Source organism: Lonchura striata, chromosome 1, assembly GCF_046129695.1.
Source record: "Lonchura striata isolate bLonStr1 chromosome 1, bLonStr1.mat, whole genome shotgun sequence".
NCBI classification, from domain to species: domain Eukaryota; kingdom Metazoa; phylum Chordata; class Aves; order Passeriformes; family Estrildidae; genus Lonchura; species Lonchura striata.
Window position 1 is genome coordinate 114,455,567 of NC_134603.1, and position 27,727 is coordinate 114,483,293.

General features: G+C 42.0%; 1 protein-coding gene across 1 annotated transcript in view; it reads left to right on the forward strand.

The window, feature by feature from the left end:
- EAF1 (ELL associated factor 1) overlaps nucleotides 1–21,086 on the forward strand; it is a 26,273-nt gene extending 5,187 nt beyond the window's left edge. The window contains exons 3-6 of the mRNA XM_021548794.2: nucleotides 1,681–1,817; nucleotides 4,340–4,506; nucleotides 17,347–17,577; nucleotides 19,506–21,086. Coding sequence (XP_021404469.1) covers nucleotides 1,681–1,817; nucleotides 4,340–4,506; nucleotides 17,347–17,577; nucleotides 19,506–19,552 — 582 coding nt within the window. The 3' untranslated portion in view covers nucleotides 19,553–21,086. The remainder of the gene's footprint in view (nucleotides 1–1,680; nucleotides 1,818–4,339; nucleotides 4,507–17,346; nucleotides 17,578–19,505) is intronic.
- The last annotated feature ends 6,641 nt before the right edge of the window (nucleotides 21,087–27,727 follow it).

Genomic DNA, 27,727 nt, shown 5'->3' on the forward strand with positions numbered 1-27,727 from the left:
GAAAGTGTTATCCAAGTGCTTCTTGAACTTTGTCAGGCAAAAAATCCTCACAGGTGAAAACAATTCTGTGCTGTAATCAATAAAGTCTGTAAGCCACTGTTACTTAGGCACTAACATAAACCCTAAACATTTAGTTTTAAGTAGGAGAGTGGGACTTAATTTCCTTAAGCACTTATATTCCTACTTACTGTTTAGCCAAAATCACAGCCTTTGCTGCTTTAGGAGGCTTCTGGGTAGCAGAATGGTAGCCAACAAACTTTGATCAATTTTCATTATGTTTGTGCGTTATACGTTTCCTGGCTTAGTTGTCAACAGCAAGCAGGATTTGACTTTAAGCTTTCTTTTTACTCTCTTAAATGTTGCTTTCCTCTCTTAAATGTAGGAATGATAAAAATGTAACATGCCTTTGAAGAGACTTTATTGAGACAGTCTTTCTGAATCGTATTTCTGAATCTCTCTTACTGTGTCTTTGTTAGGAACTCAGATTTTTCACACTTACTGTTCAGAACCCATTTTAAATTCAAATATATTCTATCTGTTAGCAGCATGGAGAATAGGAATTGCTTTCAGAGTAGTTAAATTGTGATTGTTCATTTTTGCTACTGAGAATTATATACAGGAGAGTGCAGGGTTTTTTCATTTGCTCCCTGATTTTGGTTGCTTTCCTAAAGTATGTGCAAAGACGCATATGAATAAATATTTATTTTTTAAAACAAATTCTTTTATATATTATCTACACATTACAGAGAAGCCTGAGAATGTTTCATAGCTGAGAACATAACCCCTTGAGTAACAGCTTTTTGACATGGCCAGGTGTGTATCCATGCTATTACATGCAGATAGATCATGGATTCCACTGGCTGTAACATCAAAACCAGGTGTATGAGCCAGGCTGTGCATGCATGCAGTACAGCTGAGCATAATCTCAGCATTATCAGTTAGCCAGTGTGCACCACCACATGAGATTTTTAGGGTTCTTGCTTCTCAGTCTAAGCCTTTAGATTTTTAAGGCTCTGTGTAGCATTGTGTGGACTTGGGGACTTTCTGGAAAGCATCAAAATATCCCATTTGCCTTTGAGAAGACATTTCAGTATAATTTCATGGGCATATGCATGCTAATCTGACTTTGAAGAAGGCAGCTGCTCTTACATAGTTTGTAAGTGACAGTTGATTGTAATCCACTGTGAAAATACTGCCGTATATATTTATGTAAAATATATGGTGCAGTTTAAATTATTTTTCAATTGACCACATATTACCTTGGGCAATAGTTCTGCTACACAAATAATTAGAACTTTATTTTTTATCCAAACACATGATTTCCAGGGCAGAAACATCAAGAAGATTTCTGATACTTGTCAGGGACAGCTATGCAAATTTAGTTACACTGCCATTTTGGGAATGAGAACTGTAAATAAAGGCAGCCACAGCGAAGATGTTTTGTCACTACAGAGACACTTAAAATGATGAAAGGCATAATATTGCTGTGAGGAAATGTCTGATCTACTGCATATTTTCTCTGTATTTCTTTCTTCATGAATGAATATTTTCTGTAGGAACTAAACATTAAGTGCTTAGCCTCTTTTTCAGAACAATGCATATATTCTTTCCTCTTAGTATTCATAAATTGTTGGACAGAGTAATATAACCAAACAAATATGTGCTCTTTCTTTGTACCAGGGTTCAACTCCACCAATGACTGTCTTTAAAGGAAATAAAAGGCCGTATCAGAAGGATTGTGTGCTTATTATCAATCATGACACTGGGGAATATGTGCTGGAAAAACTTAGTAGCAGCATTCAAGTCAAGAAAACAAGGTAAAGCTGGGGACAGGGTTCTTGATAGGATTAATTATTGTTGAAATTTCTTACTAAGACTGGATTTTGAAATAGAACTCTTGTATTTTGTAGTGATGTTTTATTACTAAGCATTAGCTTTACATGGCAAATTATCATGCCTAAAAATGCGAATAGGAGTGTGAATCCAAGAGTAAAGAGTTTCTAAATGCTCCACAGCTGAAATGACATAATTATAGTTTGCAGTGAAACACCTGTGATGATTTGAGGCTTTAGATGCTGGCTGAAGGATGGGATGTGTTTCAAGAATCTCTAGTTAGCAAAAAAAAAAAAAAAACTAAAATATTAGACTGTCAGAAGGATTATTGGACTTTCTAGGTTTGTTCCCTGCAGCTTCCTGTGGGATACATGATGTTTCAATAACATAATCCTAGGGAACAAGAAACACTCATTCCCATACTGGATAAGCAATATATTAAGTGGAACACAAGTACAAAGCCTCCAGCTGGTGAAGGTGGGCAGAGCTGTAAAAATAATGGGTATGGTGTTTTACGTAGAAGAATTGATGAAGCCAGAAATCCTTTCTGACCCAGTGCTCTGCTGTACAAATGCTACAAAGTATGCAGCTCGAAAGTTTTTAGCAGTCCTACTGCTCTACAGGTACCTGAAGTGTCTGGATCTTTTCAGCATCACTGAATCACAGGTTGAGACCTAAAGAGAATGTAGTCATTAAAATGTCTTGTGAAGAAGAAACTGTTAAATAAGTTTAGAAGTTTTACATTAAAAAACATTTGTTGCAGTATAGAACCCTTAGCTGCTAAAACTACTAGAAAAGTGTGTTGCAGCTCATCAGTAGTTGGCTGGGTGTTTGCCAGGAACACCTTGATTTCAAGGTAAATGGACTGTAACCCTCCTCTGAGTCAGTGATGTGAAAATTCATCCATTTAGCATTCATCTTGTCCAGTGGATATGAGCACATCAAAGATGAGATTTGAATTCCCAGTTTCAGTTCTGCTGGACTTTGTCCAGGTGAAGCTTAAGTCAGAAGGGAGCAAGTAAGTGCAAGAGGGCCTGAGTTCTGTGAGATGTTTGGTTACACTGAGTTCTGAGTCTGGTGTGGGGAAAAATACTTCAATTTTTCTTTGGCAGAGGGAGGGTAGTAAAAAGTTTGGGGACCCCTGTTTTGATGAATAGTGCTTTGCAAAGTCACTAATTTTCTATATCAGAGGTGCCTTATATTTGCCATGGCTGCTCTGATCTTTAATGACCTGAGATACTCTGTGGGAATAGGGCTTTTAGTGTTAATGCCTTGATGACATTCACAAGGGAGTAAGTAAACTAACTCTACATAAAACCATCTGTAGTTCCAAGAGCATAATTAATACTAGAAATCTTTGACTTTTACTTTCCACTTGATACAGTGAGTATCTTGCCAACTCCTCATTTCTGCTGTAGATAGAGTGCAAGCTGCATTAATGTGGTACACACAGCTGTGTGTCACTGCTGAATGAAGAGGGGGTTCTATGTGAGGCTGAATCTAGAGTTCACTGAGGCACAAGGATAGCCCAGTAAATGCTCCATGTATCAGCTCTGGTACCACAGGTGGTTTAGGTGAATTCCCAGGAAGTTCAACGTGAGCTAGTTTAACTTATCTTACGGTGGGATTCATTTCCAGACACAAAGTGTAACCCTGCTGAGCTGGGACCCTCCTAGAACAGAAACTGAGCTCTAATACCCACAAGCTGCTTCTGTGCTGCACTGCACAAAGCCATAACCCCAAAGGCTTTGCTGCTATGTAATAAATAAACCACACCCTTTAACCCTATTATGGTGTACTGTAAAGGAACCTACTTTGGGTTTGTGGTTGGTTTTTTGGGTTTCTTTTTCTTCCAAGGGTATTATTCTGCAATCTCAGTCACATCATGAGTTCAGTAAAAGGCAGAAATACCTGGTTTGAACTGAACAGGATGGCATAGTGTTATTCTAGAAACTATTTTCCACTAAGGAAACAGCTTAAACTGTTTTGAAGGGCTAACAGCAAATGGATAAAACCCAGGAATTAAATGCTTGTATGCTGTATTTAGCAGTAAGAATGATTATTCTAGCAAAGTTGACCTCTAAGAGAGTTCAGTATGAGATTATTTAATTGCAAGTGAGAAAATTGTTTATTTCGCTGTGATTATTTTAAGCAGGATTTTGTTGTGAATGGATTTGTAGTTACTTTAAATTACTATGATTGATTATTCTTTTTTAAAAATACAAATACTAATTGCTAAATTAAAGCGTTCATTGTTGTTCAAGTAGAGAATTTGGCATCACTGAACCACATCTGGATTTGAAAATACATTTTATAAGGATGTTGCAGTATAGCTGTATATGATTCTTTGTTATTGAAAGTAAGTGTTGCATACAGAAAGCTGTAATTCAGTCTTCATCTTTGTAAAACAAATTAGAGATCTGTACAAAAAGAAGTCACAGATGATGCATTAGCACACAGCTAATAGTTGCACAGTACCACTAAATGTGTCTGGTTGTTTCTTCAGAGCAGAGGGCAGCAGTAAGATCCAAGCCCGAATAGAGCAACAGTCTGCCCGAGCATCTCAGCCTCCTTCACAGTTCAGAGCCCCAACCAAGCCAGCAGTTGGACCTAAAACTTCTCCTTTGAAGGATAATCCTTCGCCAGAGCCCCAGCTGGACGATATTAAGAGAGGTAAAGAAGGGTTTGTAGTTGCTTTTTCTTTCCTCTTTATAATAAAAACTATGGCTGTGCAATTTCTAAAAACATTCAGGTATTAAAAGATGGTACTTGACAGCTGTGTTGACTTCTTTATATATTGTTTCTTTATTCATCTTAGTAAAGTGATTGATTATTCTCTTCTACTAGAATAGGTATTTATACTGCCGTCTTCTCTGGCATGAGAAAACTTCTTCTTTCTGGATTATTTTCTTTCTTCCAAACTATTTCTCTGTTTGGAAAAGAAGAAAAAAAAATAATGTGAATTCAGAAACCTGTAGCTCAGTCCTGGACCAATTGCATGGGTGTCCTAGGCCACCATAGCAGCAGTGACAAAGCATAATGGTCCAAGGTCTCCTTATGCAGTCAAGTCACATGGAGAAAGTTACCCTGCACTGAGTAAGGTTGGTGGGATGGAAGGGCTAGGCAGCTGTGTTCCCAGTACAAGACAAGCACACATCATGCAATGCTAGTATTGAGGAATGAGAGAGTGAACAAACCTGCAGGTTACCCTCTTCCACAACCACTCCTTTGCAGCACATGCCATATGGCTGCTAAACTTCTATTAAAAAAGTACCTTAAAGGAATGATTGGCTCAACTCACTCTTCTGCTCAGGCAATGCTTTGTCTTAGGGTTCTGCTGTGTGTAGGATGTGCTTTCTTTGCCTGTGCCCTTTTCCTACTGATGTGATACCTGTTTTTGCTGTGGATAATATGGTCAGGAAAAGGAAGACTTTAAATTTTTGTTTGGTTCTTCTCTGGCACCAACACCAGACACAATTATTTTATTTTAAGCTTGTTCTTTCTGTCTGCTTTTTTTTTTCTAGATTTCTTTCTCTTTTTTCTCTGTCCCATATAGCTATTTTTGTCTGTAGACTTAGCCTGTGTTAATTGCCCAGATGAAGTTAATTACTCAGCAGGGTATTTTTTCAGTTCATGGTAATCACTAGGTGACATTTTTGCTGTAAGCTGTGTGTTTGCATAGGTGCTGACTGGTCTCACTTTTCTGCAGTAGTAGTGTTTTCAATACTTGGATGATGGTCAGCAGCCAGAATCAACGTCTGAGAGATTCTGTTAGCTACAGTTTCCTTAGCTGCATTGTTATTTTTGTTTTCTGTATAATAGGTAAGGAGAAGGATAATAGGTGATATATAAATTTTTTCAACTGAATCAGTTGTGGATTTTAAATATCTTTTCCTGTAGAGTGTAATAAGCTACTTAACCTTTGGGGCACTCTTTTATATACATATAGCAATTTATAAAGGTTGTATTACAGTAAAACAGTCACATTTGTCTGGGTTGACACCTCTTCTAAAAGATCATTTACTAGTGGTCTAAAGTATAAGTCACATGGTTCAGAGCTATTATAATATTTTTTTGCCACCTGATAATATTTTATATGAAAGGGCCTCCAGATAAATAACCTGTGGAATTTGTTTCCAAAATCAAGGTTAGAGCACATGACTTGTACTAAAAATAGGACTTTAATTTGGTGCTTTATAAGGGGGAGTTGTACAAAGCCCCAGAAGAGTCAAAAGCCTGGGTTGGGGTGTTTTTTGCTTACAATCTGTAACTTTTTCTGGCACTGATGATCTAGACTGTCAGCATTGCTAAACCATTTATATCATAAGAACCTGCTTAAAAAAGGTAGAATTAAAATGGCACCATTCCACAATGAAATGTAGGCAATGACCTGTAAAAGCTGTAAGGTCGTCTGCAATCCTGTTATCTTCCCTTAATGTGTGTTTTTATGGACACAGACTTGTAAGCTCTGGAGAGCCTATGTTCTTTCCATTCAAGTAGTAGCTTTTGTTTTGGTTGAAGTACTTCCTCTGTACCAAAGAAAGATAAAAAGAAAGCTGAAACTCTGTGGGTTTTGTTTAATGAACACAGCACAGAACTTAAACTTCCCAAAGGAACTTCTTGAAAGGATCTCTGGCACTTTGATGCTCTCTTGCTTCCAGTATGCCCTGCTTAAGGGTGTGGTGAGACACGCAGTCCTCATGAAGTTTCACAATAGTTTTAAGGTAACCTCAGTGCAGTTTTCTGCTTTCCCTGGTACCCTCAACTATGCATTTTCAACTCTCCCTTACAGATGAGCTGGAAATTAGCTTTCTGGTAGGTTAGTTCTGTCCCAGTACACAGCTGTCCAAACAGTGTCTGAGGACAGAGTCAGAGCATCTGGGAATTGAACCAGTCCCTTCCTTCATGGACAGAGGCTTTTGGGAGGCTGTGTCGAGGGTTTTGCATGAGTGGAATCCTTTCCTCTTCAAGCTTCTGTATTGTCCTCGTGCCTGAAGGGAGCATAGGAGGGGGTAGGAGCTTATTCTTTTGAACACTCAGCTGCATCTGATAATGTCTCATTAAGATGTGGACATTTGCAGACATATGCCACAATATAGCCATTTATTTGCATAAAATAATTGACATTTTTCAGACCTATTTGACCACAGCAGAAATGCTTTCAACAGCATTGACATAATTACAGCATGCAATAATATTGACATGATTACATTTGAGGAAAAAACTCACAGAATCATATTTCAGGTTTGAAGACTCAGTGCTTAAAAATCTGAGCAGATTTTATTTACCTGGAATGTAGCTGTGGTGTGTGAAGCTTATGCCATAGCACTGTGTTTGTCTCTCAAGAACAACTCAATCAAATTTTCTGCACATCAGTATAAAATACTGCCTCTTCTAGCTACCATCTCCACATGCTCAGGGTAACAGTATCAAGTTGATTTCTCCACCTTGCATTCTATTATTTACAGTAAGTGTTCTGATACAGGCATTCAAACTTAACCCTCCCTAAAGCTGAATGACTGTTTTCTGGAAGTCCTTGGTGTTCTTGCAGCCTAAGGTGAAGGCTTCAGTTAAAAAAATCTGTGTAATGTATTGGAATTGAGAGAAGTAGGAACACTCTTAGGGTATTTGATAGTGAATATATACAGAAGGCAGCCCTGTTGAGAAAGGCTGTTCTGTTTGGATAATGATTTCTGACCTTGACTTTTTTTTTTTACTCTAAAACTTTCATTGCCTGCCAGTGTAAAACAGTCATTTTGTCTTGAAAGAAATTTTACAGCTGTAAGATGAAATGTAGATAAGGTTCCCAAACCAGTGTCAGCCTTTTCAGATGATGTAGACTCAGTTAATGCAAGTATTTGAAACTGTACTATATGGAAAGCTTTTTTAAAAGTAACTGCTGCACATCCTGACTCTTGTCATCTTTTAAACTACAAAGGCGTGTCGACATGAGGTGTTTGATCTTACAGCACAGAAAGATCGAGGAAAGGTCAAATTCTTTTGCTGTTCAGCTTAGAATATATGTACACATACACATACAACTATTTTAATTGGAAGCACCATAAGGAAATGTTTAACCCAGAACCTAGAACTGTACTAAACATAGCAATCAAATGGGAAAATGCAAAATCGAGCCATCGTAAAGCAGCAGTGTTTTTCCTATAAGGCTTTGATGTCATCATTGGCCTAGTCACTGACAGTATGAGACAAAGAGTGTTTTGAATAGAATTCCTTAGTGGTCCTACTGAACTTCTCTTGACAGACCTCTAGTGGTGCAGCAGCCACCAGAACATTAGTGAAAACAATTGCTTTTGTCTCATTTGCTTGGATAAGATGTTTAAAATTCTGGGCTCAAGGAACAAGAGACAACAGAGATCTGAGGGGAAGCTGTCAGCCTGTGAGGCAAAAGTTGACTAGAAGATGGTCTCTGACCAAGTTTTTACCTGTGACCAGTGTCACTGGTAACAGCCTTAACTTCCCAGTTCTTGAAGCTTGTGGTACTGCTTCTGTTTTGCCTTTTCTTGCCTCTGTTTAGTATAGTGGGCTTTAGCACTACTTCCAAGGCATTCTCTCGTTCCTTTCTCATAACCAAATCTCTTTTGTGGGTTCTTAGTTTTCTGCTTCCCCAGCAGAAGTCTCCCATTCTTCGTTCTCACACTAATCTGCAATTGTTTAAAATTGGCCAGGCTAGTCTTCCTTTCCCATTGGTCAGACAGCATCACTGCCTTCAGTGATCTCCTCACCTACTGTATCGAGTCCACACTTCTTGTGTAGGTTTTTTTTTCCTAGTTCTTAGGGTTTTACCCCTAGTTCCTATTTCTGTGTGGTTTTATTTTAACTTTTCCTCTCACCACCAATGCCTAAGATCACTTCGCCTTCTTCATTCTATTTTACATGTGGGCTCTATGTTCTCAGTTCCTGTGCCAACATTCTTCCATTTCAGCCACAGACTCCAGCTCTGTAGGCATACATGTGTAATTCTCAGGCACTTGTCCTGTGTTAGACTTGTCTGTTGTATCTTTTTGCAGTATGGACTGTGATAGGTGATTGTGCTTGCTGCAATCCAGGATATTCTAACAATGTATCATAATCACTATAATTTGCAGCTAACAACCACATTACTAGAAGAATGTAGAAATTTTTCATCATTAAGCCAGGGGAAAAAAGTTTAAACCTGGGCATTTTAAAGAGAAAATACCCTTATTCCTGGTTACCTTTTCTTTAGCTTTCCCCTATTAATTTCCTAGCCTTAAATACAAGGAACATTTATAATTTGAAATATGAGTAGGCTGAGAACAGTGATTCACAGGTGCTCATTTGTTTGTGTATCAGACTCCAGGCCTGAAAAGTATTTTTTAAAGCCTGCAAGACTGTGTTGTGAGGCAATAAGGGAGAAAGATATTACAGTACAAAGCAGTATCTGCTGTTGACCTGTTGAATCATATTTTCTTTCTCTTCCAAAGGTCTCTTATGCTAAGTCTTCAAGCTGAAAGAATAGGTTTTACCTGGCGTACTGGTAAACTACAGAGAGCACATATGGTATAGGCAGGGATCTGGATTTAGGAGATAAATTGGAGAAACAACACCACTATGCTTAAATACCCAGCTCAGAGTATAACCACAGCCCTTGAAATTGAGCTCTAAACCTTGAAAGTGAAAAATAGTGATTTTAAATCTGGCAGAAGAAAACACAATTTTTCAAACTCATACATGCTAAGCTAGAGGAATTGTCTCCAGCGAGTATTGTGGAGGCTGAAAACTTAGCTGTTACTCTTTATTTTAGGCAGCCCAAGGAAATGAGTCTTATTAAAAAAGGGACTCTTGACACACATCTGACCTAACATGAATTACTCCCAGCATCACTTCACCACTTGTTTAGTAGGGGTGGTAATACCTCATCTTTTCATTCTTGTCCCTTTAGTCTGTGAGTTTCCAGGGCAAGCACTGAGTTCTAACCCTGTGGGTATAGTACTGCTAGCACAACAAAAGCCTAAATTTTAGGGTTTTACATACCATACTTAATTTATGTGTGGATGTTGTTCTTTCATGGAAACCTGCCAAGATTAACTGAGTCACAGTGGTCTTGGACTTGGATATTTTAGGAATGTAAGGTTTAACCCACTTGGAGGGGACCCACTTCAAACCTGAGGGATGAACACACAGGCATATCCCCTTCCCCAGGTTATAATTTCATAGGGTCCCTCCCTCTCTCAAGTTTCTGCATTTTTTACTAAGACTGGTGGACGAGCTTTCAGGTAGGTTGAGTACTTTCTACGAAATGCCTGGTAATAGGTGGATTTAAGTTTTCATATGTGCAATTTAAGAAATTGATGGTAAACAGTGCTTTGGATTACCATACTTGAGGGGATTCTACCTTCATTGCCTGTTGCTGTTGATGAAGAACCATTTTTAGGCTCTGGTGGGTACTCACAGCTTGGCCTGTTGGGGAATAGGGGATGCTGGTTTTGTGCTCTATTCCCCATTGTTGCAGGAAGCTCTGGAACTCCTTGGATTTGTATGCTGGGCCATTGTCTGTTTTAATGATTTTGGGGATGCCCAGCATGGAGAAGGCCTGCATCAGGTGTTTTTTGGTGTCAGAAACCTTTTCTCCTGTGTGGGCCGAAGCATAGACTGCACTGGAGGAAGTGTCTACAAATACATGGACATATTTGAATTTGCCAAATGACTGGATGTGTGTCACATCCATCTGCCACACCTCACAGCTTTTCAAACCCCTTGGGTTAGCGCCTGAGCTTAGGGAAAAGAGAGCATTCTGTTGGCAGCTGGGACAGGTGGCTACAATGGCCCTGGCCTGTTCACGAGCCAGATGGAACTGGCAAACCAGGCCAGGCACATTTTGATGGAAGAGCTGGTGGCTGATCTTAGCCTGACCGAACACATCTGGGAGTGGGGCCAGCTGGGTGCAGCGAGGGCATCAGCTTTTCGATTGCCCTCGGCAATGAACCCTGGCAGGTCGGTGTGTGACCTAACATGCATCACATAAAATGGCTGCTCTTGGTGGGAGACTAATTTTACCAATTTTGAGAGCAGCTCATACAGTGCAATGTTGGAGACTTCCTGCAAAATTGCATTTTTTGCTCTGGACACTACACCTGCTACATAGGCTGAATCGGTGACCAAATTAAATGGTTCAGAGAACCTCTCAAAAACTGACGACAGTGGCCAACTCAGCTACTTGAGGTGATCCTTCCACCTCGGCAACATCTAACTCCCACCGCTGAATCTGAAGATCTCTCCAAGTCACAACTTGTGAGATGCTCTGGACATGTCTGTAAACACTGTCAGTGTCTTTAGAGGTGTTTTGCTCTGAATAAATTTTAGTGACAATGTAAATTGGACATCTAAATTGAAAAGTTTGTGGGCTGGTCGGTGAATTGAAATTTGGCCGGTGTAGCTGTCCCATGCAAATTGCAGAGCTTTGTTTTCCTGAAGCAGATGTTCCAACATTGCTTTGGATAGATGGCCCGATTCTAATTTTAGTGGAATGTGGATACAGTCGAAGTCACACCCTGCCAACTCCCTGATCCAGGCCCTTGCTTTCCAGATCAGTTCTGCCACCAGCTCTTGTGGCCGTGTCATCCTCTTGGACCTGTTGTGACTAAGGAAGACCCACTCTATGATTAAGAGGGGATCCCTCTGGTCCTGGTTCTTCTTCTTTACTTGGGTGACCTCCCATTGGAAGATCACCCTGTGGAGGTGTGACAGCTTACCGAGAATGATGAATTTGAAGGGTAGGCCCAGTTGGTATCAGTGGGCCTGCCTGTCAGACATCATGTCCTGTACCTTCTCCAGTGCGGCCCTCGCTTCCTGGGTAAGGGCCCTAGGAGAACTAGACTCCTCTCCCCCTTTCAATAAATTGAAAAGGGGGGCTAGGTCTTCAGTGGAAATACCTAGCCAAGGCCTTACCCAGTTTAAAGAGCCACACAGTTGCTGAACATCGGCTAAAGTCTTGATGTTATTCTTGATGGTAAATTTTTGCGAAGCAATGGTCCGCTTCCCGATCTCCAGGCCCAGGTACTTCCAAGGTGGCATCTTCTGAACCTTGTCTTCCTGGAGCTCAAACCCTGCAACAACTAAAGAATTGATTGTCAGGTCAAGCGCATGTGTAAGCATGTCATCATTTGGGACATACACTAGAGTGTCGTCCATATAATGAAGGATGATGGCATCCTTCACGGCTGCATGGACAGGGGGCAGCAAGGAAGAGATGTACCGCTGGCAAATACAAGGGCTGTTTTTCGTTCCCTCTGGAAGTACTTTCCAGTGGTATCTCTTCCTGGGGAATTCTCAGTTAATGGTGGGAACCAAGAAGGCGAAACATGGGGCATTGTCAGGGTAAAGGGGAATTTGAAAGAAGCAGTTTTTTATATCAATCACAGCTAAATTGCAATTTTGGGAGAGCATCATTGGGGACAGCATCCCTGGCTGGAGAGAGCCCATGTCTTCTATTACGTTGTTGATTTGGTGGAGGTCGTGGAGGAGCCAGCATTCATCTTTGCCTGGTTTTTTAATTACAAAGACTGGGGAATTCCAGGGAGATGTTGTTTCCTGGATATTTCCCTTTTTTAGCTGCTCGGCCACAAGCTCCTCAAGTGCCTTCAATTTTTGTTTATTGAGTGGCCACTGCTTGACCCAGACTGGTAAATCTGTTTTCCAATTGAGTTTCTGGGTAGGGCGCTGTTCAGTGACCGCTGCCTGAAAAGCCTGGAGGGTCTCTGGGATGTCAGTTCTGACCCCCCACTGCACTATCAGGTCTCTCCCCTACAAGGGTTCTGTAAAGTCTAAAACGAATGGGTGTACAGAGGCCAATTTCCCATTTGGACCCTCAATTTGGTTGACACTCTTTGACTGTTTCGCTAATTGAATGCCCCCAACACTTTGTATGTGTCCAGCTACGTTTTGCAACTCCTAGTGTGACAGCCATTTCTGGAAGGGAATGATTGTTACATCTGTCCCTGTGTCTAGGAGTTCAACTAAGGCTTTATACTCCTCCCCCCAGTGCAACTTGCATGAGATTTTTGGTTTTTCAGTCCCCAGTACCTGAGTCCAGGTGATGGTCCACAAAGGCTCAGGCACTGGGATGGCCTGGGCGAGGACTTGGCCTTTAGGCAGGTACACTGGTGGGTGAGTACAATGCAGCCAAAGGACAAGTTTCCCTGGGTCTGATGACACGAGACTGGGAGGATGTGAATGTCTACAGGTGTGTATTTGGTGTCCCCAAGGACGACGTACTTATTATGGGTGTCTCTCCAATTACCAAGTTCCTTGGGGTTCACAGACACAAAATGCCACTGGGTGTTGCGAAGGTGCAGGGGCTCTGTCAGAGCCAACCTGAAAGGCACATTATGAGAGTTAGTGGTTAAAATAGGTCTTCATTGGTATGGATGAGTCAAATCTGGTGAAGAAGTAATGTTAGGTGAAGTCCAAAGTGGCACAGGCAGGCCTTGCCTGTGGATGTTTGGTTTTCCATCCCCCGCCACAGATGTTTTTGGCCCTGCTTTATTTCTTTCATCGCGCAGGGAGGGACTGCGCTTGGTTTCTAGTTTTTTGATGGCTCTCCTTTGGAGGCAACCTTTTGTTTTTGTTGGTTTTTCTTAAAACTGTTACCTCAATGGGCAGTTGGGCATCCAATGCCCTAGCTCCCTGCAAAGATGACACAGCTGTTTTGCTGGGGGAGGTCTGTTAGATGATCGTGGAATGCATGGTGGCTGGCTGGTGAATGGCAGGTCAGGGACCTCGACGGCTGCCACCCTCCTCAGTTCCCTCTGTGGCTTTGATCAGTGGATGAGATTGTGACCTTCCTCAAGCACACTTCAAGCATGTACTGCAGGGTTGGTGGTGGGCTGAGGGGCAGGCTCAGGATTGAGGCTTTAAACTTTTCATTGGCATTTTGCCGAGTGATTTCTGTTAGGATTCTCTGCCGCACACCCAGGTCCTGTACCTGAAGGTCCACTGCCCTGCAAAGTTGCTCAACAAACTTAAGGAAGGGCTCAGAGGGAAACTGAGTTATAGACAGATAGTTATCAATGGGGATATCCAGGCGCAACCCAAAAAATGCTTTTCCAGCAGCCTTTACGCTTTCCTGGAGAGCCTCTCTAGGTATTTTCGAAGCCTGTTTTTCCCCCTCTACCCAATCCCTCTCCCTGCAAAGATGATCAACGGACAACATCATTTTGTCATCATCTACTCCTATGTCCAGGTCAGCCCATAGTGTTGGTAAAGTGGACCGTACTTCTTTTCTCCATGCTGCTTCCCATATTAAAAACTCTGTTGAGGACAGCAAGCATGAGAAAAGTGTACGGAGATCATCAGGAGTTAAAACATTTCCTGAAAGAGTGGCTCTCAACAGTCCCTTGAAATATTCGCTGTCCCTACCAAATTCATTTTGAGCTTTGCAGATCTCTTTGTTGGTCTGTAGGCAAGTGGGGACCACTGGGGCATGGGTGCTCCCTCCTGCCTAGGGATATAGGTGATTGGAGCAGCGGTGAGAGTGGGGATAGAATTGGTTCTGGTTCCCAGGCACCCCCCTCCCCCTGGAGCCCGAGCGTGGGAACTGGAGGAGGGGGTGTGAGACCCAGGAGAGTAGATGATGTCAGAGGGGGTGTGGCTAGGACACAGGGAGGAGAGACATGACTGACAAATTTCAAAGTGGCCAGAACTGGTGTTGTGGTTTAGTGAGGAGCTGGATGGGAAGGTGGGTTGCGGGAAAGGGAGGAGTTTAGGGAGGAGTCAGGAGACCGACATGGGTTGATTGATGGGCAGAAAGGGTTTAGGGGAGGAGTGGGAAATTTTAGGGAGGAGTCAGGAGACTGACATGGGTTGATTGATGGGCAGAAAGGGTTTAGGGGAGGAGTGGGAAATGGATTATGGGGAGAAGAAGGGCACATGGCAGGAACGACCACATGGCATCCTCCATCTTGCGCCTCATGGGGAGAAGAAGGGCACATGGCCGGAAACACCACATGGTGTCTGCCATTTTACGCACCCCAGGGGACATTTTGAGGGGAGTCAAGTTCAGGGAGATTAACAAAGGGATTTTGGGACGGGGCCATACAATGCGGAGAAGTTGGGGGACAGGAAAGATCCCGAGAAGTCTGGCCAGACTGCTTGGGCAGCGGTCTCGGGGATTCTGTGGGGACCTAGGGAAACAAAGGCAGCCCTGCAGCTCTTGCCGGTCTGATCCCTTTAGAATCCCTGGTTTGGGGCAGGCAGGGGAGGGAAGAGGGCTAGGACGAGGAGGGATGGGGTTGAGTTTGCTCCTGGGTGGCTGTTCTTGCATTTTAGAAGAGGATTTTAAAGCATTTCCAATTTTCGTGGCCAGGAAAACACATTTAGAAAGGGAGGAATTCCCTAATTGTAAAAACTCATTACTTACTAGATCCCAAAACTCTAAATTATTAATTTGGTCAACTGAAACATTAGTAAAATGTAGGAACAACCACTGAACAAAGTCTTTAACTTCTCTTTTATGAAACAAAATTCCACCACCAGATAGGACACTTGCAACTTGGAAATAGACTCCCTTTTGAGAGACAAGACAACTGGACACCCATTTTGGCTGAGGTAGAATCTAGCTCTTAAAACACACTACCCAGGAAAAAGCAAAAGAAAAGAGAAACCCCCGCTGCTGGCCACCTGCTAAAAGGTCCTGCGCAGCAAAGTAACTGCTACAATAGTAGAAAAATCTCAAACAGCTATAATAGCAGCAAAATCCTCCAGAGAGGGAGAAAAGTTGACCCTTTTCCCAGAAACAATCAGGGAAAGAGAGTACAAAAGCAGGGCAGATAAAGAAAGCTCTCCACGCACTGGGAGAGAGGACAAAAGAGGGAGAGAAAAAGATACTTGCCACTCCAAGTCCTGCAGCAGGAAAAGAAAGGTCCTGAGTAGTGTCCTCCTCGTGGAACTGACCACCGTGATGCCCCAGTGGCTACCAGTTCCTTCCCCCGAGCACTACCCACCAAAAAGGGGTCTGCTACTACTGGTGTGGCTTGCCGGCCAGCGATGGAGTCTAAGCACTGCCGCAGAATAAATCCATCCATCTCCTCTGTGGGGCCTGGCGATGTCCTGGGCCCCACGTTGGGTGCCAAACTGTGCTAATCTGTGCTAATCTGAAGCTCCCTGGCTTCCCCTGCCTGGCAGAGGCACAGTCAGCTGTGGGGGTCACTCCCCTGGATCTCCAGGAGAGTCAGGGAGCGGCTGAGGCAGAAAGTCACACTGTCTGCCTTGCATGGAGGGGAGGCAGCATCCGAAGAGGTCATAAGGGAATCGAATCAAGGCTGGGAAAACAGTTTCAGTTTTAATCCAGGCTCGGGGGAGCTTGGAGTTACAGAGTATCCAGCAGCCAAAAGTGTCATCGATGCTTTTGCAACATCTTAAATACTGGGGTGGTAACAAGGGGAAGGGAACGCCCATTGACCAATGGGGAGATTTGGGGGTGTGGAAGGTGAAAGGATAGACAGATATAAAAACCAATGGGGGAATCAAATCCCTTGATGGCCAGCGTAGAAGATTCTGGAAGAATGGGAAGGGGAGCCGAGTGATGGACGAGGTACCAGGGAGGGGAGGGGGAAGTGCCTAAGCATTGTCAGGGACATTGGCACTGAGGGAACAGCAGGAAAACTCAGGGTGGAACAGTTGGGAGAAAATGGGGTGTGGAGGGGCAAACCATTACAGAACTGTTACAGAAATATAAAAACACAATTCAACAGTAACCAGTCATTAAGCCAGCACTAGCTGTTGCTGATGAGGCTGTTGTGATGCTGTCATGGTGTTCCAGTGTTTCTTTGCACTGGAAATCCTAAAATGGGCCTTGTCTTGAGTTGTATTACTTCCTAGTTTCCGAGTAGTTTTCTTATTTCCTGGCTACTTGTAAGCTCTACAGAAGGTTATGGTATTTTTGCCACTTCCCAGTATGTGAAAATTCTCAGCTATTCTCATCTATCCTACTGCAGTTATTTGATGTCATCCATCTGCTTCTGAAGTTTGTTTACAGTGGGCTGTGTGGCAGTGCTGAAGCAGTTTCACACATTATCTGAAGTAAAGGCAGTTTCTGTTGTGATCATTTGCCCATGTCCATGTACCCACCCTCCCACAAACCATTTTTTGTGTTTTCCAAAAGCCTGAATATCACCAGCATCTAACAATACAGATTTCCTCAATCAGCTAATGTGCTTACTTTGTATGTAGACCATAACCTGTCAGAAATAATGAAGCTGAAAGTGCTTTCAGGAATGTGAAGTATATGAAGAATAATTGTGGAAGTGAAGGTTTTATGATAGTAATCTATGCTGTTGCTTCTTTAAATTTAGGTACAGCAATAAGTAAAATAATTTTCAGGATTTTTTTGTTTTCCATCCTGTCTTGATCTTTCATGTGAGATATTTTGGTGCAATAAACCATACTTGACAAAACCATTGCTTTTGCACATTCTTTTCCAAAATTCCATGGGGCCCTGTTTATGGTGTCAACCAGATGAATTCCTTTTTATTTCAGAGCTGAGAGCAGAGGTTGAAATTATTGAGCAGATGAGCAGCAGCAGTGGAAGTAGCTCATCGGATTCAGAGAGCTCATCTGGGAGCGAAGATGAAAGCTCCAGCAGTGAGGGGGAAGAGCCAGCACATGTTTCCCCTTCCCAGCCACCACACCAGCAGTATAACAACAGGAGTGCTGTTGCTAATGGCACCAGCAGGCCACAAGGAAGCAATCAGCTCATGAACACACTCCGTAAGTAAATGCTTGTGTCTTACCACTGGTGAAAGCTGATTATGGCCACTCATTTACTTAGCATGTTAGGCTAACTTCATGAAATGCCTTTTGCCAAATAGTAGTTCCAGGGAGTTGCAGTGGCTGAAGTACATGGGCAGATTTTATGAACAGGGGGCTTAGACTTGTCTAAAGGTGTGGAGATCCCGTGGGCCTCAGCGCAGTGGCCCCCATTGTCCCTGTTGGGTCTTGATTCAGGCCTCCAAGTAGCCACTGGTGTGGGAGGATCTGGTGCACTGGAGGATGGGAATTATTTTCATGTGAATACACAGATTAAATGGAAATAGTGGGGTTGACACGTGCCAGTTAAAGGTCCATAAAGAACTGTGAATGGCTCAAGGCTGTCCTGGGTTCCTAAGTACAGTCTCTGTGGTCTTCAGAGGATTGCTGTGTCAACATATTTATTGTGTGGGTCTCAGCTGTATTTTCACAAATACCACATTTTGAAGGGAAATTTAAATTAAAGTTATGTTAAAATATTGCAGCTATGGTGTTGCAAGCATTGAATCACTACAAGCCCACTTCACCCTTTAAAAAGTGTCAGGAACATTTTTAAAGCATAGTTCTGTCCCATGAGACTCTCTCTGAGGACATGGTGTGCATCTGTGTTGCTCTTTCCTTACGCTACACCAGGTGTATTCTAACTCTGGAGTTAAAATATTGCATTTGCAATTGCCATAAATTGTTTTTAATTCCTCCTGAGGCATGTTTGCACACATCTCTTGGCACCCTTTCATCGGGAACTGGTGGAGTCTGAATACAGATATGTGTAGGGTTTCCAGATTTGAGAAGATAAGTATATTGTACAGACCACACAAAAAAGCCCTGCTGGAAATGTTAGAGGCCTGTCAGTCTTCCTGCCAGTAATGAAGGACTAAGTGAAATCCAAAGTTCAGCAAAGTCATTAGGACTGTGTCCATTTTCCTGTTTCTAGTTGTGAGCAGCCTCCTCCCTGTTTCTCCACAATAACAATACTGCACGGGTTTAATGATCTGAAGCCTCTGATTGCAGGAGAAATCTGGGAACTACTAGGGTAGCTCCTCTCTTCATACAATGCTTTTCGCCTTTGGGTTTAAAATACTTTTACTGTGGGGATACTCACCCCTAATCCAAGTTCTTGTTTTGTAAAAGGGAAGAGGAGATGAAGAAATCCAGGGCATAGCTGTTGCATAGATGCCCTGCAGCTGTTTTTAGGGGAGGCCCCTAGGATATTGCTGGGTTAGGTTCAATTATCAGAACACAAGCATAATTCTTGCTGCTTTTTATCCCCTTCCATCTCACCAAATCACAAGTGCTCTGCAAAACAGGATCAGAGCCAGTAGATTTGATCCATATCTGGCCTTTCATCCAATCTCTGCACTTTGGAGGACAGCTTTCACCTTCACAGCATGTGTCAGCTTCGTTCAGCCTTGAGTTGTGATGGCTTTAACAGTCCTTTTGGTTTATTGACATGTGGAGGCCTTGTCTTGGCTACCCAAATGGCCTTAAACTGAAAAAAAAATCTGTTTTTAAAGGGTAAAGAAAGCCAAGGAATTCCCCAATGCCTTGTCCTAGAGTCATATATTGGAGCTTTGGTGGGTGGAGGCTGTGGAATGCTTTCTGCAGCTACTAGTGTAGAGAGGGCTGTTGTCCCACCAGGGAGCCCCTTTGGTGGCTCTGGAGACAAGGATGTTTGGTTTGGCCTGAATCCAGCTCTGTATTAGCCCCATGCAGCTCTTGATGTTCTTGGGCAGTTTCATTAAATCACAGATGATGTTTGCAATCATTTCATGTGTTATTCTTATTTAAATCTTCCAGTGTAAATATGACTGTTCTTTGGTTTGATTGCCATGAAATGTGAATTAACACCTACTCACTTGTTGTGTTTTGCTGGTTTTTGTTTTCCATAGGAAACGACTTGCAGTTGAGTGAATCTGGGAGTGACAGTGATGACTAGAGGCTGAGCTTTTGCTGCTTCTGTTACATATACATGAAGAACTAATTTACCTTGAAGTGATCCTATTGCTTATGGAAAGGAGCTGGCACAGAGATGGTTTCATGTTTGGAATTTTAATAGAAGAAATGTATAGCCCTACAAAATAGCAGAAGTTGAGGACTGTTTTACTGTGTGAATTACGTGTATATATTGTGTATATTCTTCTTCTGCTAAAGCTTTGAGTAGATATGTACAGTGAGTGAGCCAATGTATGTTCCTGTCCACCATCTGTAAGTTTAACATGTAATTATGTGAGGTCATCTAAAAATTTCTTGTTTGTAGGATAGCTTCAGCACATCATGACTTTGTTGGGGGACTTTTGTATATATGGTGAGCATGTGCCTACAATGAGTATGAAAAACCATGCAGGAACTAGTGTGTGCACTGAAGTGGGACTGCCATCAATTAAGTTTCAATACTAAATTGATTTCTTTGGTTTGAAACTTTTCTAATGCCTTTTTATTGCTGTTTATGGTTGATTTAATAGACTGACTTTTAAACAGTTGGAAAATAGGAATGATTAAACCATGTTTGTCACAAACCTTGCTGCATCAGTGCCTTATAAGCAGGTTTTTTAAATAGTGCTTCAATTCCTACCACCTTCCCTATAGAGAGTAACACTGAAACCTCCTCAGATTGCTTCTGCATACAAGAGCTGTGTCTCATACAGCCTGCTGTGCTCTGAGGGCAGTGACTAGCAAGATAAAGGATACACATCAATCACCTAAACTCATCCAAGTAAGAATCAGATAAGCATTCTCTTTACAAACTGAAGGGTCTCGTTTAACTCAGACATTTAGACCTAGTCTTCAGAAATACTTACAAGCCCAACTACTAGAGACATTGCAATGACACAAATGCAAAATATTTGACTTTCTGAAATTCTAAGACTGGAGCCCTCTGCAGTTTCCTAGAGAATGCAAAACTGCATCTCTCCCACCACAGTTGTAAAGGTAGACTTTAGTCCATATTGTTTATTGGACAAGACCTCTTCGTGCTTGGCAGGAGTACACAGAACATGAAATATTTGCCAAGGGTGAAATTCACCCCTGTTTAAAGGGTGCTTAGTTGGATTATTGTTAACTTTTTTGCTCACATGGAAAATGAGTGCCATAGGCAGCCTCTTGTAACTTTTTAAAATCAAAATTCTGCTGACATAGGACAAGTTGCACCTTAGTTGTGGTGTAACCCTGGGGAATGGGAAGCTTAATCAGATGCCTCTCCATTCTCATGTGTCTGCTCTCATCTGTCAGTTTGTGTTTTACCTCCTGTTTGTTTACTGAGCTCTGTCCTTTTTTTAAATATGTTGAAGAGCAAGGGGACATTTCAAGGGATATTTTATTAAATGGTTTATTTTTTTGCATTAGATACATATTTAGGCATATTTTTGCATTATTGTACATACATTAAAAATACTTGTTTTTTTAAAGTGTTTTGTGATGTAGGTATGTATTTTAATGGACAGTTATGAAATATACTTGATGAAAAGCCACAATTGCTCTTCTTCTTTTTTTTTTTTTTTTCCTGTTCTCTTCCTTTTTCCCTGTTCTCCCTCTAACAATAAAAATGGTCTGTTTCACAAGCTTGTACCAATTTGGGATTTCACACTTTGGTACAGGAGATCTGCATGGTATGGTTTGCAGTCTAATAAATGTTAATGCTACTCCTGACTCTCCCCCAGCCAAAGATCTGAATAAGCAGGAAGACATTTTTCTGATGCCATTTCTCCATTACTGGAGTGAATGCCTGAGTTCTGTTGATATTATTTGCACTCAAATGGAGAAGCAGCAGAGTGCAGCATTTTCATTCCTTACCATCCACTACCTTCTCATGTACTCTAAAATCCAGGACATGTCATAGGAAGTTTATTAATTATGTCTAAATAAAAGATATGAAACTGTAGAGGCTAAGATAGCACCAGGCCACATTGATTTGAATCTCTGCTTTAATTGCTGATTAGATCAGCAGTTGGGAAAGCTTCATTCAGATAATCGATTTCTGCCTTGTTTTTGTACTTTAGGCTGTGTTTTCCTGCTCACCCCTCCCTGACAGATTTTTTTCCACTTCTCTATTTGTTGGTAACCAAATTAACATATTTTCACACAGCTGCACCAATTTTAAACTCCCTTTGGCCATGCTTTGCATCCCCCTCAGATGCATCATATTAAGGGTGGCCTGTTCTTCATGAGCTGTTTATGTGCCCTTGTCTGCAAACAGGTGAGCAACCACAGCCTGCTGGAGGGTTTGAGCCAGCCAGTCCCTGTGAGTGAGTGACCAGCTCCTCCTTCCCTGCCATTGTCCCAAGCAGCTCCTGGCATCTCCTGCCTGAGGAGCTCTCTAGCATCTCCACCCTTCCCACAGTTCTCAGGTACTTGGAATATATTTTGTGTAGGTGAACCACGCATAGGCAACTTCTGAGATCAGAAGAGGTGGCTGCCACCACCAGCAGCAATATGTTGACTTTTTTCTGAATACACCTGTGTGTTTTAAAGGCATTGCCAGCCTGACATTCTGATTGAGGTCCTTGAAATTTTATGTTTCTTGTATTAAGAGACACTAAATGTTATCTGTTCATATTAGATGCCTGTTCACTGATTCAGAAGTTGCAGTAAGTTTCATTTGGATGGAAAAGTGGAATCCAATTAATTATTTAGAGTTGTCTTAATTACTTAGCAATATATTTAATGTGCTGGAGAAATAAGTTGACTAAAATGTTTTGATTAAGCCTGTTAATGAAATGGTAGATTCTAATCCTGCAGGATTTTAGCTCTAGCACGTTTTATCACCACACAGTAATTTTTCCACATAAAGCAGGAATGTCTTTTATATGCCAGTTGGTTAAAATGTGGATTAACAGTGTATGTGGAGTACAATTATGAGAATTAATTGAAACTAAGGATTTCTTTGCTTTCACGGAGGGCTGCCTGCTGGCCATGGCAGGGTGAGCAGTTCAAGGCAGCTTTGGTTTCTGATGGTTTCTTCTCTTCGTTGACTTCATTCATTTCAGTGGTTTGGCTTTCCTTAAACTTCACCAGCAAACATGGCCTTCTTCTGACTTCTCATAACTAGAATTGCTGTAGGAATAATAAACAATAATGATTTAAGTAGATTGTCACAATTTCAAATATTGGGTTTTTGGGGGTTTTTTTCATAAAAATGCTTGTTTTCCAAAGGGACAAATTCAGTCATCTGCTTGTCGGGGTGGGATGTCTTAAAACACAATTCCAGCAATGCCTAAGCTCATGTTTCAGATTTTACTCATGTGCAGAAAAAAAAAATTCACCCATCTCTGTCCTTGTTCCAACCCAAAGGGCTGACCAGCCCTGCCAGCAGGCATGGCTTGAATCACTCCAGCTAAACCAGAGGAACAGCCACCTCTGGGCAAAAGGTGTCCCAGTCCCCTGATGAGAGTCACATGTGTAAAAGTGGTTGGCACTGCACTTTCTTGTTCTGCTGAAGCATCTCCCTCCTCTCACAAGTCTTGGCTGAACTGATTTTGTGGGGAAGGCAGCCTGATGGAAAAAGGTTTTTCTTCAGCATGTCTTGGAATAGCTCTGCATTTGACTGGGGGTAGCACATCTATTTTGAAGATGCTCTGCCTTAGTTGATTTGCAGTTTCCTGTATTACAGACTCGATATAGGCCTGTTTATGTATAGAAAGAGTTGGATGTGCCAAGCTTTACAGTTTTTTTTTCCTCCTTTGAAGTCCATTTACTTGAGTTGTCAAAAAACCCCAAAAAGTTCAACAATCTGTGCATGTCTACTTTTTTTTTTTTCATTTGAAAACTAAGAGAAGCATGGGCTGGAAATGCATGTATTGGAGAATACTTATTTTCAGTAATTGCCTATGCTTCATTATTCAGTGTGCTGGCTGCTGAGTCAGAGGGACCCTGTGGAAAACACAGCTGCCCAGGAATGGGCATCTTGATGGGATGAAGGCTTCTGATGATAACTGTGGATTCAGCTGCTGATGATGAATGACAACATCTTGGGTCTGTCTGGTTATTTACAGCTTGTTATACCCACACAAATACGTCTGCTATCAAAAGGAAAAGAGTATTGCTGATGCTTGCCTCACAAACAGAAGCTGCCACACTGGGGACAGACATGTGAACTAAAAGTTGTTGATCCTACACCCAAACCCTGTTCTCAGAAGATAAGGGATCAACAAAACTAACAGTCAGGCAATAGCTGCCTCTGGTTTATGTGAGAAGGGTGTGTATATAAATGGAAAAGTCTCTGTTTAGCTATTACTTCCTATTCCCACTGCTTACACTCCCTTCCTTTCTTTCTTTTGTAATTCCATTACTTCTAGCATAGTTATGCTTTCTGCTGCCAAAAAGTCCTCCAGGAATTTACAAGAAAGGGGATAGGTGTTGAAACGTTATAAATGCACTGGCTGTATTCATCCTTGCTCTAAACTTACTGTAAATACTGTAAATTACAAAGACCTTGTGAATGGACCCATCTTCCTCTCCCTCCTTGTTTTTGCCTTTGTTAGGACTAAAAAGTATTCCTTTGGACAAGATAAAGAAAGGGCAAGATAACAGAAAGACATGAAGCTGATGCTGCATATGTTGAGGATGCTGTCATGGAGCCATGGCCTGAGCTAGCCTGACTTGATTTCAAAGCATTGCTGTAAATTTGACAGTTTTCTTCCATGCTACTGAGGCTGGACTCAGCATCATGATCAAAATGGTGTAAACTAGAAAATAATGCCCCTGATTAACCATTAGCCAGTCAAAATACCAGGCTTGGTGGTTAATTAATCCTGCCAGTGAACTCGTCTCCCAAATGCCATCAAGAGATTTTAAGGTGCAATAAATATATTGCAGCTGTGTCTGTGCTAGCAAGTAGTACAGCCCAGGAGTGGATCTATATTGCAGGAGAGTGCTGAGATTGCAATGTGCACACTGTCCGCCTTTCATCCGAGAGGAAGCCACCTCTTGTGCCCTCTTCATGATGCAAACCACAGCAGGATAAGTAGATGATTGGGGCATTCACTTTGTAAGTGCTCTCCTGACCTGGGCTAACTACTAATGTGTATGCACATTGTATGAACTGGCCTCATTCCAGCTTCTCTGCAAAAATACTGGGATTAGAAGCACATTAAGAAATACTGCTTAATCCCAGAAGCATAATATTAGGCCTTACGGAGACATTCTTGGTATTGCATTAATATATGAATCATACTGAATAATAATAACACAGGATCAAAAACCTCAGACAAACATAAAAAAAATCTTCTACATGAGAAACTCATCTTTAAGGCATAAACAGTATTACTAATTAATACAAAATTAATACAAATCTCCATCTTATAAGGTGCTATGCCAAATCAGAAGGAAGGCTGTCAGCAGCACAGCTAGGACCAAGCTCCAGACTTTCCCATCTAATCCTATCAGCAGCCTCATGCCCACAACATCAGCACAGGGCTTGTCTGTGCAGGAAGGCATCCCAAGAGACTTAGGCTGTTTGCTTTTAGGAGCTTAGGCTAACCTTGGAAAGGAGGGCAGCTTTCTTTTCCATGGGGCGTTGACTGGGCCAATGTCATTGCTGTCACTACCTGTGCTCGGTTTTTCACTGCTCTTCCCCTAAAGCAAGTGACTGTGTCAGAAATAAGGGATGCTTCCAACATCAGTGTGGACTTACAGAGTAATTGCAGCAGAAGTTAGGGCAGAGTCTGGGCCAGTGCTGTGCTTGGGGAAAGACCCTCAGGGTAATAATGTGCCAGACACTGCACTATCTGTGTCAGTTCTCACCAGTGCTTGTACCAGTATCTTTTTTTTCCCTCGTACACAATACAGTCAGTTTTCCTCTGTTTCTCCCCCCCTTTAGAAGGAAAGTAAATTGCTGCAGTTAAAATCATAAGTCCTCGTAAAAACCTGCTTGTGCCCAGAAAGCTAAGTATCAGAGCTTGCCTAAAGCTTATGAAGTGGCATCATTTTCAATAAATTTACATCTCTAAATAGATGGTAAGTGTTGAATCAATTTCCATATGTTAAAATAGCAGAGCATTAAGGATTCTGGCACTTCAAGCAATCAACTAATTTGCGACTATTATGAGAATATCTTTTGTACTAGCAGACCAATTCATCTGAAAATCAGGGACAGTCTGCAGCTCTGTGCCCTCTCAATATCATAAAGGATCACAAATTAACAAAAAAATCCTGTTTGTTTGCCTGAAGAGATTATGGCATTATGACATTCAGATCTTTGCAAAGTCACCTTTCAGCTCTTAATAAGCCAATTCATAATGTCTCCCCCACCTGGCTTTCCTGGCTACATGGTCTGCTCATGGATACACAGATCCAGCAATAAACAAGAGTGCTGGCAGATACTTCCTGGTGAAAAAGGCAGGAACTGTGATGTAACAACTTCTGTGTCCAAAAAATATGCAAGGGCAGAAGGCATTTGCTCCCAGTGCTTTGCTCCCAGTTTCTCCCACCCCTGTATCCAGTCTGGGCTCACTAAGCCTCATGTCTGGCCATATCGGCTGGCTGCTTGCTGAGGATCAGCTGACAGGCTCTAAACAAAGTTCACAGCTCTTCATTCCTACCATTGTGTCTGTGTCTGAAACATACTGTTTCCAAAAGGAGACAGAATGTTAGGTGTGTATGCAGCCTGAGCTTCAGAAAGCTTCAAGGAAAATCAACTTCTTTCAACATCAGCTGGTGTTGGTTTTACCAGCATGTGGCAGGATGAGGGCTTTGTACCAGGCTTTGAGAGTCAGAATAAAGGTAAAATGGATTAAAAGTTTCAGGTGAAGGGATCCACAGTTAACCCAGCCTCGTATCACCCTCAGCTTGCTGATTGATCAAATATTTCCATCATGTTTGCACTGTTCACAAATGTAACATGCCATTGCTAATAAGTGCATGGCAGTGGAGGGACCCTGTGCTGCCCCTGCACAGCACCCAGCAATGTGGTGTGATACTGCTGGCCTGGATGTCAACAGCAACACAGACTTCAAAAGTGCCTGCCGAAAGAGCAGGAAGGTGACAGCCTATCTCCCTCACATTTAATACATGAACTTCCTTATCCTAAAAAGCAGGGACTAAGAAGAGGACTGATGCAGAGGTTGTTTGATGCCTTTTTAAAATTTAAGTTCATATTTTGGAGCTGGCAATGCCCCCAGGGAAAGCTGCTAATTAAGCCAGTGGATTTTTCATAGCCCAGATCTTCATCACTATTTATTTGTTTAATTTCTTACTGCCAAAGCAATAGGATGTTGAACCATTGACTTCAAAAGGAGGATTTGTGGGAGCAGCAGGATCTTTATTCTATATAGGTTTCTAACTAACGCTTTAATTTAATTGAGAAACTGTGCATTTCTAACTCACTTTCCCTTTACAACATGTTCTTGGCTTGGATGATTCCTCAAAGTTTTCTTGCTATTTCCTCAACTCCATTTACCATTGGAGTTAAAAAAAATTTAAAAAGAAAAGGAACCCAAAGCAAAGAGGAGAGCCACAGCTGTGTTCCTCATTAGAGGCAAGATAAACACAGACTGCTGTCTGGAAAGCTGAGTATCTTCAGGAGCAGGGAAGTAAGGTGTGGGAACAATTTGCAAGATACCAACATGCTGGCTCCTGGACTCCAGCCTAGAACTGATCTGTTGGCCAACAGTCACTCAGTTGGAGTCTCTGGAACAACACCCTCCTGCTGTGCTGCAGCAGGACATGTAATAGGGTTAAAGGCTCAGTGGAAATGCTGTGAGGGTGCAAACATCACTGGAAGCCCTGCACAGACCAGGCTTTTGCAGGACCTCTCTCAAGCAAGTGCAAGTGTCAAGGACACTGGATGTGTGAAAAGCATGTTGTGAATGAACCAGTACTGATAACAATAAGAAATATTTTCTTTTTAAAGATCCGTAGCATAAAGGTCTATGAGGGGTTGTCCATGAAGGGATCAACCCCACTCACCTATTTTATTTCCTCTATGATTTCTTGATGCTTTTGTTTTCTGGAAGAAGGGAACCAGTCTTTCCTTAGGAGACCAAGCTGTGGATACAGTGTAGAGATGCGAGAGAACAAGCTGACACAGCACAGCAGCTAAGGGTGTATCTCTTATAATTTACTGGAGCTCACCCTCCTGACCTTTCTGTATTTGGATCAGCAGGGAGGGTGCTTAATG